This window comes from Haplochromis burtoni, unplaced genomic scaffold, assembly GCF_018398535.1.
Source record: "Haplochromis burtoni strain Fernald_Lab_line unplaced genomic scaffold, NCSU_Asbu1 Contig_270, whole genome shotgun sequence".
NCBI lineage: Eukaryota > Metazoa > Chordata > Actinopteri > Cichliformes > Cichlidae > Haplochromis > Haplochromis burtoni.
The window spans coordinates 376570-388814 of NW_024582631.1; the positions used below are offsets into that span (position 1 = coordinate 376570).

Consider the following 12245-nt stretch of genomic DNA (forward strand, 5'->3'; position numbering starts at 1 on the left):
ACAGATAATAAAGATATATGGAATTAAACAATGAACTCTGTCATCTTGTCATCTGTAAGTTTTTGTGTTTGTCCATTCTTGTTCACAATTTGATGGATTCAAGCAATCAGGAAGTGCAGAGTGTGTAATGATCTTTCGTCCCAATAACTTAAATTTTTATCTGTATAACTTCATCTCTGCGGAGGAAATTTGGTCCGGTCTTCTTCATAGTGTTTCGTCGGCTGATTGAGGTTTGCAGGCATTTGTTTGTACCCAGTTCTCTTTAGATCCTGCCACACCATTTCAATAAGGTTCATGTCTGGACTTTGTGCCTTTGCAACACCTTGATAGTTTGGGATCAGATGGTTTCACATTTGTCTCTATAATTTTTGTATACAGTACCCAACATAAATGAGTACACCCCCTTCAAAAAGTATGAATTTAATCAGTAGCTCAATAAACAAACAAACAATTTCCAAAAATTTCACAAGGCTGAGTTTTATTGAACACTTGTTTAACTCCATAACATGAAATTAAGGTTAATAATATAACTTAGATCACAAAATTTTCAGTTTTACTACATCTAGTATTTTGTATGACCACCGTTTTGTTTTTTTAAGGACAGCACCAAATCTTCTAGGCATGGAATGAACAAGTTGTGACATATTGCAACATCTATCTTTTTCCATTCTTCCAGAATAACCTCTCTTAGAGCCTGGATGCTGGATGGCGAGTGATGCTCAATTTTTCGCTTCAGAATTCTCCACAGGTCAGATCAGGAGACATACTTGGCCATTCAATCACCTTCACCCTGTTCTTCCTCAGAAATGCAACAGTAGCTTTAGATGTGTGTTTTGGATCATTGTCGTGTTGGAAAAGTGCACAATGACCAAGTGCACAGAGTGATGGCAGCATCTTCTTCTGCAGAATAGAGCAGCACATTGTTGAGTTCATGATACCATCGATGAAATGCAGCTTCCCAATGCCAGCAGCACTCATGCAACCCCACATAAGGACACTGCCACCACCATGTTTCACTGTAGGCACCATGCATCCTTTAAAATCCTCACCTTTATGATGCCATACAGTTTTAAAACCATTAGTTCCAAAAACAGTGATCTTTGTCTCATCACTTCAGTCACATCAATGAATCATGAGACTCACCTGTGGTTAAATGCCTGTTAATTCGAATTTTGTAGTTTTAGGTGTGGCTTTTCTCCTAAGACTATAACTGGGGTGTACTCATTTATGCTGAGCACTGTGTGTGCCAGATACCACCACCACTTTTGTCCTATCACCCAGGGGACAGTCAAGGGCGAACAGATAAGGTTAAGAACTCATGCTCAAAAAAACAATTCAAACTCCAGAACATAAATCAAACTAAAGAAATCAGACTTATCGGCAGAAGCATAACACAACAGAAGAAGATATTAACAGACACTCTGACAAAGATTGAAGGAAGACTAAGGCTGTAGATATACCACATGAGGCAATCTGAGAAACTGGAAACACCAGGACCACAAAACACGTCTGAACTTAATCAAGGTAAGGAGACGGGGAGCAAAATGATAGACAAAGCACAAGCGGCACATGCTCATCTAAGTATAACAGAGGCAACTAAAATAGAAATATTTAACATAAAAATAGCAACTTGACACAGGAGGGAGAGCAAAGGGAGTAACTTCACAAAGAAATTGTGTCCAAGGCTGGAAATCTCACAGGAACTAAAGGAAACACTTGGACCAATTAACATTCAACCAAATAACAACCACAAATTTAAAAATAAGCCCAGAGAACCCACAGAGGAGGACATTGTTCTTGTGGTTTGTTCAAAACCTAGGCCATGCTGCCACTTTCTTTTTAGAGACAAAAGCCTTTCTCCTGATATCCCTGTGTTGGTGTTGTTTCTATATCATTATAACAATGTTGATATAGAAACAACACCAACACAAGATCAGCTTTGCAACTGACCAATGATGTTGTCTGAGCATTCAGTTAGCACTAGCCTAGAAGCCAGCTAATGCTATTAACGATCATGAGTAAATTAAATTGGGTTAACAGCAAACCCAACTTGATAATATATTTATTATATTGTGTAACTTAATAAAGAAAACAGTTGAACTTCTGACCATTTGTACTACAAGAGAGTTTTGTGTTTTAAGATGATGCAGGAACCACACCAAGACGGGAATATCAGATATATCTTCTCCTGGTAAGCCTTCCAAGAAAGTCATACTTTTCAGTCTTTGTTGGTGTATAATTGGGGTGACTTTGCAGGGAGAGTTTGGGTATCTGTGCTAAAATAAATGTAAGTACTCTAGGCTGAGAAAAATAAAAGATTTGATTATCTTATGAGATTCCTCTGTGTGTCGCTCTCTGATGACAGTCTGTTCGGGTAACAGCTCAGATACAGTGTAGTAATATTTTGTGAAAAATGATATGTAGTCTTAAAGGTATAAGCATCAAAGCCCTCTGCAAGTCATCTGTTGCCATGGGCTGTCCCAACCTGTCAGGATATTCCGAGTTTGTCTATCAAACTGTGTGCATCTGTGTGTACAATTACACAGAAGGTAATAGTTTCTTGTCATCACTGATTAATCCTGTAACTGAAATCTGCTATCAGCAGCATTAGCTAACAGTCTTGTGTTCACAGAGAGACACACACTGACATGAACAATAGAATATGAGGAGACACGCGTGCCTATGATTCCTGCAATGCTGAGATGTTGATCTGAAGCTCACCCATCTGAGCTGTGAATATGCATCAGATGAGCAGTTCTATAAATGTATAATAGTTCTGTTTGATTCTGAAAATTTTGGTAAACTTCAAGCAAAATACAAGGCCAATACCAATGCTTTTAAAGTATAAATGCAGCTTGTATAGGAGGGAGCGGAGTCTCCTGATTTATCAGATGAATGATCATTAATTTGTAAACTGAACGGATATGGACTGATAAGAATTTAGTGATTCTGATTCTCACTTCCAATTATCAATTATCAGTTTTCATTGGGTCCTCATTGGCCACCATAGCAGCATATCAAAGACATTTTTGCATATTAATGTGCGGTCAAATGTTTGTGGAGGTATTTCCCCTCTTTGTTGTGATCAGTGCCGGGGTGGTTATTACACAGAACACTTTTCTTAAAGGTAATGCACTAAATTACTGAATTACTCCCAGAAAAAAGTAATTCATGACGCTGCTCTTTCCATTAATTTTGCATTTCTCCATAAAATGACTTGGAACACATTGTCTCAAAATTACTGTTTAACAACATGAACCGGAGGTTACAGTTGCTACCTTAGAAACATGAACAAGTAGAAATGGAGGCTGCAGCCTGACTCCATTTGTTACAACTTGAAGTTCACGGTCTGGCTGTCGGGCTGGGGGCATTCACTCTGGGCGCTTGTTAGCTTAGCATTAGCATCCTGTCTGCCCAGGTGCTTGCAAAGAGCCAAAGTTGTGTTGCAACAAATGTGTTTTTTTCTGCCCTGGTCAAGTTTGCACTTTACCATTATTCTTCTGTTCTTTTGTCGAATACAAATTAAAGCTAATGTGCATATGTCCTCTACAAGAACTTCAATTCCTGTTGCTAAATGTAACAAAACACCATTTCATGTATTTTGAAAGTGTTATTTTTTTAGAGCTGGGATGTAAATGTTCGTGTTTGATGTTGTTTTTTCCTTCCTAAAGAATAATTTCTTCAACACAGTTCAGTGGACTTCATACTGAACTTAGAGGATGGAAACAATCGATCGATCCTATGAAGCTAGTATTGATCCGATACCAGCATCAGATATGGAAAATAAATTTTTTGAAATTATTTTGGCCAGCAGTTTTTCTCATTTTCCATACATCAGCTGCTCCATCTGACAAGCTTGAAATGAACTTTAAAATTGACTTAAAAAGAAAAAAAAAATTGCACCTCCCTGGTAGTGGGTCCACATGCTAAAAGCTGCGCGCCAGGCTTTCCTCCTGTATGTGCGATGGTGTGCACTTTATTGTGGCAATTTCCTCTGAGCTCCCTCCGCCCTGGCTGATGGACACATCCTGTGTTCTTTGTCTCACCTTATCGCTGCAGATCTATATTAAACAGCACAGCACAGCCAGCATATCCCGCTGTACCTGTCATCTCAGCATCTGCTGAGCTGCCTGTCTGCCAGCCTCCCTCACTATCAAGTGTCTATCAAGACCTCCAGCTCATTTCATCTCTTTCCCAGCACTCGTATCTTCCTGTTTTTCTCTTTCTTATATGAATTTGGGCCGAGCGAGCCTGGGCCAGTGCTCTGTGTCTGGGCTGCTGTCACTTTGAGAACTCCCTCACAGGATTTGATTTGCACCCTAACGCTTAGTCGCAGTGGCTTTCCACTTCTTACAGAGTAGCTGAATTTGACATATCTTTCAACTCTCCCCTCAGTCATCTTTTTTTCAGAGGGTGACTCTTCTTTTCCCTGACAAATAATCCTGGCATTTACCTCTCTAACACACTCGGTCGGTCCTCTCCCTGTCTCTCCGGTTTTTTCTTCTTTTACGCAGCCTCTCCGCTGATTCTCCGATACCGTCGGTGCCTCTGAAGAACAGGAAATGAAACTCTTTTTTCCCTCCAATCTGTCGCTCCCACCCTTTATCACACAGACACCTTGATTCCCTGCAATGACCGTCTCTCCCTCCTCTAATGAACTCATTTTGCACGAATGGAGAATACCATCTTATCTCCACACAGTGGGCCCTCTTTCACTTTCTCTCTCTCTCTCTCTCTCTGACACACTTTCTCTATCTGTCTCTCTTTTCTCCATTTCTCACTTTTCCTGTGTGCTTAGTTCATATAATTGTTGCCAAGATACACCGAGAGGTCCTTGATCTGTTGTCTTCTCATTATAGATTAGGAGATGAGGGAGACAGAGACCGAGCAGGGGAAGCGATGCTTAATAGACTCTCTGAAATGCATCCATTATGCAAAATAGCCTTAAACAGAATGGGAAAACATTTTACCTAATGTTGAGTGCCTCTGAGGTGGCTGCAGCAGGGAATTGACTCTATATAAATAAAAGTTGTCCAGCTTATACAAGAAAACTCACATGTATTACAACGGACATCAGGTGTTCCTCCTGCACTGCCATTCTGCATGGAGAAGTATATGGAAGAAATCCATAGGATCAGAGTCCAAAGAACTTGAAACTGTCCTATCATACACAAGGAAATCAACACATGAGGACTGCAACAAACACTAGGAAATCACTGGAAGGTTGGTAAGGGATTGCAGGCTTGATACTGACGCTTTGAGCTTACAAAACGCAGATGTTTCAGAACACTGCTCAGAAGTGTGGTTCAAAACACCCACTTCATGCGACCATGGCTAATTGAGGTCTTGGTGAGTTTCACCCCAGAAGGCTTACCTGCTGCTTCAAGGTTTGACTGACAGAGAGTGTAGAAAAAAAACCTAATGACACTGCAGACTCACAGGAAGCTTTAGAGTCATGAGCAGCAGCATAAGCAGGAGAGTTAACAATCACAGCTAAAGTTTGTGTGAACTTTTTGACAGGCAAGTTGGTGTAAGCCATCATACCCACGGTGCAATTGCTGATGGCACAGAAGAGGTCAGAACATACCCGAATGATGCATTTGTTTTAAAGACACATGATCCACTTGTTTCTTGGCATGAATGATGAGTTGTATATCCACATTATTATATCTTGGCAAAAAATAAATAAATATTGCCAAAAGTATTTGCTTGTCTGGCTTTACACAGATATAAACTTAAGAGACATTCTTAACATAGGGAAATGTGTTTATGGGATTTTTTCCATTCTTCCAGAAGCATATTTGTGAGGTCAGACACCAATGATGAACGAGAAGGCTAACATGCGCCTCAGCATCTGCTGATCTCGCTCTGTGATTTTCCGTGGACTCCCACTTTGTGGATGAGTTGCTGTTGATCCCAATCACTTCCTCTCACAACTGACTGTGGAATATTTAGTAGTTAGGATTTTTTATGACTGGACGTGTTGCACAGGAAGCTCCTATCACAGTACCATGCTGGACCCGTGACCATGGAAGAGACTGGAACACCTAGATTCAGTGATTTGGAACGGTGAATGAATACTTGTCAGTATGTGACTGGGGTGAGAGCAGCTATTGTTAGGCACTGGTTTCCTACGTACCAGTGTGGGAGGGGAGTCAGAGAGATGTTTGTCATTGTGTCAGGATAATTGCACAAAAATAACCAAGATGCATTTCTTGGGAATGAGTGGTAGTAACATGTTTTCTCTCACAAAAGAACGTTTCCTAAAGAGAGCCCCATCAAAAAGTTTAGACTCTCAAAATTATTATCCACTGTTATATGTGCTGAAGAAATAATATTTATTTATATATCCAACAAAGGGACCATGTTTGTCACAAAAATCCACAGCAGAGAAAAGTGGAAATAAAGGAACACTGGAATTAAAAGTAATTAAAAAAAGTTAAGAAGAAAAAAACATACAAATTTGACAAATTACCAAAAAGAGGAGGGGAAATTCATGAAAGTGCATTGAATAAAAGCAGACCCGGTGCTAACTAAACACCTGTGTAAGTAGGTATGTCTATAGGTGGCTTTAAAAGGCAGAAAAGACAAAACAAAACTGGGGAGATGTATAATGTAAATAAATGTTTCATTTATATGGCACCTTTCAAGACAAAGATAGCAACGTGCTTTGCAACAAAAATACATTGTGGCTGAAAGAGAGAGGCACTAATTTATTTGTCATCATCTGAGGTAATGATCAGTCCTTGATAAATTAAATCACATTATTTGAAAGAACAATGTCATATAAGTTGGAAATCCTCCAGAGAACCGAGGAAAAAGAATCTTGCCATTGAACCTTTTTTGTGATTTTCTTCTTCTCTGGAGCTAAAACACTTGAGATATCAATGGAAAGCCTAGGATGTCCCCTATCTAGTACATCAGATAGAGGTGTAAGTATACATTAGAAAGCAACAAAAGGGGCCTCAAAACAGAATCTTGTGGAACACCACTCAGTAGGGCCAGCTAGGTTTCAGTACAGGCTATCAGAAAGATCCCCCATAAGAAACCATCATAAGAGCAGTTTCTGTGGATTGTCTTTTTCAAAACACAGACTGAGTTTTAAAGTATTTATATATATTTAAATGCAGCAGCAAGTTCTAAGCACACAACTCTATCCAGATGTGTCGAAAAAAAGCAACTTTGATATATGGACATGTCCGTAGACAGTGAAGAATTAACAGTGCAGGGCTAATAGCTGGCAAGAACTGTAGTAATAAAGACTGGTATTACATCCAGATGGCTGAAGGATTGCTTTGTTCTAGTGATCATCACTCTCAAATCTTGAAAGCTGATCAGTTGAAAGTAATCCAGAACAATAAGAGATGGGGGTGAGATGGAGGTCTACTGGAATGTCACATGCGCCAAGTCATTATCTTATCAAAAAAAAAAAACCCAAAACCCCCAAAAAACAACTTATTAGACATGGCAGAGAAGAAGGGCGAGTTGTTTTATTATTATTAATACCATCACATAAAATCTTTGGATTTCTTTCTGAAAAGGAGCTTATGTTTGCAAAGTGAGCAGTCTGGGCCTCCTTTAATGATGCATTGGCAGACTGTAAAAGATCTCTAAGCTCCATCAAAATGTCAAAAGCCCAAAGACCAGGTTCATTAAATGTTTTTAATAAAATGCTGTTGCTTATGATTAAAGATTTTTTTCATCTGACTTCTAAGAATGCATTATGACTCCTGCTCTTGCTAATAGGTCTTGCATATACATGTATGTATATATGTGTATATATATATACACACTCTAATTTAATACTAATTTAAAAATTGTCATTGTAATAAATTAATACATAAATAATAAATTAAAAAGGTTTTAATTTTATTTTATAAGAGCAATTCTTGATCAACTATGTATGTCCGCTGTTTTTAATAGGGTCATATCCCCCCCTGTTGGTTTAAAAGTATCATGACATTAGTTGTTTGTTTTTTTTAAAGAAACTGGGATTAGGGATGGGGGTGCGATAGATGGGCTCTCTTGCACTAGAGGAGGGTGTGGGGCTTTATGGTGGAAGAAAATGTGTAGCTATACAATGCACACTCAAAAAAGAAGAAACGAAAGATTGAAAGAAAAAAGATTCTTGGGGGTCTTAGATACTTAGATACTTGGTTAAAACTGAATGTACACTAATCAAGTAAGTTTCATTTGACTAGATTCCAATAAATGTAACATTTAATATTGTAATTGTGTAACAAAATGACATGGAAACGTACATGTAATCAACTCAACTTAAAAACGTGTTTTTAAATCTAAATGAATGAGACAGAACATAAACTTGTAATAACGTAAAAATTCACATTGAACGCAGAAATCATCTATATTGTGTCATCATTTTGTCCCTTTAGTATCCATACAATCTACCACACACACATAACCTATTGTGCACACACACACACGCACACACACACACACACACACACACACACACACACACACAACTGACTGTCCATTGTGAGATTTCAACGATAAAACAACTTTAATTACAAGGAGGAGTGTCTTCAGTCCCATTGTCTTTATCTTTACACTAAGTCCCTGAAGTAGAATCATCCTCTCCTCTAATCCTAATCTTGTTTGCTGCTGCACACTCACTTTCTCAACACCTTTGCCTGTTGTGTAACCTGTCTCTGAAGGGTCTGTTTTAAGGGTTTTCCCCCCCCGTGTTTCCTCATCTTTTGCCTTCTGTGATTCTGTCTTCAGCTTTCTCAGTTACCTTGCTGTCATAATTGTGGTTGCAGGGAATTTGTTCTCAGGGCAAATGACACATGTGCACACAAACAAATACACTGAACTAGGATATTGCCATAAAACTGAAAACAAATAGAGGTAGATTTATATGCACAGCTGCTCTCTCTGTCTCTCTCTCTCTCTCTCTCTCTCACACACACACACACACACACACACACACACACACACACACACACACACACACACACACACACACACACAATATGTGTAAAGCCTAATGGGCTACACCCAACACTGCAGGGCTGACTATGAAGATGGGGGGATGTGAGAAGCAGAAGTCATAGGTCACTTTGTCACTTCTTTATTTGCAGTCAATTCAATTATGTTTTCTCTGCTTTTTATATCCACTTTCCATTTTCTTTCATCCTCTTAGCATTTTAACTAATTTCCTTTTCTGCTCATCAACCACATTTCCCCCCAAGCTTCTTGGTTATTTTAAGGCCTTTTTGTCTCTTTCTCCTGTGCTTCTGAAGTCAATATAATTGGATGATTGGGGAAAAGAAAGGAGGAGAAAGGACAGAGGAGGGGAGTATGAGACGAGGGTGAAGTAAAGGAAGCGATGACCCAAATAATGCAATGAAGTGAATCCGAATGAGCCTCCTGTCCTCACAGAGACCTCAGCTTCACACCCACACAGCTACCCATCCACCCAGGCCTCCCCCTGTCTAATACCAACACCTGCTCCACGCCTGCACATCCACCGCGAGTGAGTAAAATCCGAATGGGTTGTCTAAATTTGTGTTCCCAGGTATCCTTCTGCTGAAATTCAGAAATGTGTAACAACAATTCCAAGAAGCACTGAAGCTGTTATCTTCTGACACTTTATGTTAGTTTTAATTTCTCACACATCCGTGCTCCTTCTGTAACCTGTCTTTCTGACCTCACCCTCCTTTCACCATCATCCTTCATAAATGTGCCTCCCTCGGTTTTGCACTCTCTCTCGCAGGAGGTATGTAGTGTGACAGGAGAAAAATTGTGTAAGCACGGAGAGTAAGGTCAGGTCCTCTGGAGCAGAACCCATTGGAGCAGATGAGCACAGACGATTAAATATGTGACAATACAATGCCTTACTAGATACTAAACTCTACTGATTAGGTAAGAGTATTTGTATTTTAGGTGAATATATTAAACTTGACCATATTTATACTGTTTTTTTTAATTCAGTGTAAATTATCGTTTTTTAGTGACCTTAGGATAAATTGAAGTGTATTTATCAACCAGCCAGTAGCCCGTTTGACAGCTGTTTAACAGGACGCATGCGCATAGCACCGGCGAGGGATGCTGACGTGTAAAGTGCACAGATGTTGGGCATGCCTCTGTAGGAAATTTAGAAATCTCCTGTCAAAATAAAAGTAGACAAAATTAGACTCTTTGAAGAGGGGCGAATTAATTGGTATCTAAAACTACTCTTATCAAAAAAATATCACATTAGTAATTCGACGTCTTAGGAGTGCACCCTCAGCTGTCGGCTCTCCAGTAAATAGCCAAATGCTGTGTTTGTTTTTCCTCAGTTGCTATAAGTTTCTGGATACAACTTTTCATTTGAAAAACTAAATGTTACAAAACTTTCATTATTGTTTGCGACTTGACACAAGCGGTGCAACTAAGCAACCTCCGTTGAAATAACCTCGGGAGCACGGTGCACTGTAGTGTCTGCCCAAAATAATGTCCGGTGTCCCGTCGTTTCACTCTCCGAGGTGACCGAGGTCTGAGCAGCTGCAGTCGGGATGGCACTGGTTACTGTCCAGCGGTCTCCGACACCGAGCACTACCTCCAGCCCCTGCGTGTCTGTGAGTATCTGTAAACTGGTTTGACGTTTTGCCTCACTTTCGGCTGGTGTGACACGGTGAGCCTACCGTTAGCCCAGTTTGTACTCAACCTACATGGGTGGCTAACTTTACTAGCCGCTAGCCCCATACTGTAAGCCTAAAGGAAGCTCTTACTTTGAGATGAAGAGATGGAGGTTTGAGTTTTAAGTTATTTAGCCAAACACAGGCCACTATCCCAGCTTCATATTAAATGTGAAGTTGTTTTTTTTTTCTTTCTTTGAAACTAGCAGGGACAAAGCTAGCAGGTAGAGCTTATGTTTGCTAACTCACTTCCTCCCGGAGAACCCAAAGTCGTCTCAGATCAACTGAACTACAAAAAAACAACATACATACATAGATAGACAGACAAACAAACAGACAGATGTTTTTTTTTAATCAGTTTGAAGTGTTTGTAAAAGTCATCATTATGTTTGTGTATTCTGTGGTGTAAAACGTAGGATAGGATTGCAGTCCGGAGAACAAGACAGCTTCAACGGATCACTGGTTAGTAGAGTGACAGACAGTAAGGGGCCGGGAAGCGGGTTAGTGTGGCAGGCATGTCAGAGCCGGCAGGAAGGCAGTCCTCTTATCCCCTCTGACAAGCCTGAGGTTTCCAGCGTCTGGCTTCAAGCGCTTGAGTGCAGGGTGACGGCGTGGCTGCAGTAGATAAGACCTATGCCTTGTGCAAAGTACTGTTTGTGAGGACAGATGTTGACTGCTCTGGTAGGCTGTTTTCTGAGAAAGAAAAGAAGACAAATACCGACAAGGACTTCTGATTATCACAAGGCGTTGCAGAGTTTACATGCGACTGAAGAAAATGTGCAGCCTGATGGAGAATCACATGGACAGCTGTGCAAATTCTTTTGAATAGATCAGGAGTAAATATATGGTCAGTAAACATCCCGGTGCTGATGCTGGTGGGGAAATTTGTCATCAAGACAAAATGATTTAAAAGCATCTTTAGGCTTATTATTAATGGTTACTAACATTTGCATGGGATGCTGCTTGGCAGAGTTTGGACGCCCTAATAAAGTCCAGCCTTTGCTGAACCAAACAGATGGTTCACACGACTTATTGCTGTTAGTGAATTTATGACCAGGCAGCAAAAGAGTCGCAGGCTGAGGCTACCAGCTGCTTGTCATGAGACCTGCTTCTGATGGGAAGTAGCCTTGTGAGGACTCTTGTGAGATGTGTGCTGCTGAGAGGGCAGAAACCTGAGAAAAGAGGCAGCATTGTATGGGGAGAGAACTGGCAATAAAACTCCTATGAAGGAACTCAGCAGTCATGAGGCTTGCAGCTTGGATGCCACCGCACCATAATAGTTAGAATATTTCCCTGTATGCTTGCCCTCTAAACGTCTGATCCACACAGGATCAAATAAAGGTTTAAGATTGACCCTGTGGTAATACAGAAAGCATTACTTCCACACATCCCAGCAGGGAATAGCCTCCCCACTGTGGCAGTACACAGTAATCTGCCTAGCAGCACTATGAATTCCCAATTCTCATTGGCTATGCAACCACTCCCTACACATCCATGCAAAGGAACGATAACCACAGAGATCCGCACGTAGCCTCCTTCTTACCTTATGTTGTTTTAAACACAAATATGCAGCATCTACACTAATCAGGAATATGTGGGCTT

General features: G+C 40.3%; 1 protein-coding gene across 1 annotated transcript in view; it reads left to right on the top strand.

Moving 5' to 3' along the window:
• Positions 1 to 10390: 10390 nt before the first annotated feature.
• ssh2a (slingshot protein phosphatase 2a) overlaps positions 10391 to 12245 on the top strand; it is a 28340-nt gene continuing 26485 nt past the window's right edge. The window contains exon 1 of the mRNA XM_005939589.3: positions 10391 to 10583. Coding sequence (XP_005939651.1) covers positions 10521 to 10583 — 63 coding nt within the window. The 5' untranslated portion in view covers positions 10391 to 10520. The remainder of the gene's footprint in view (positions 10584 to 12245) is intronic.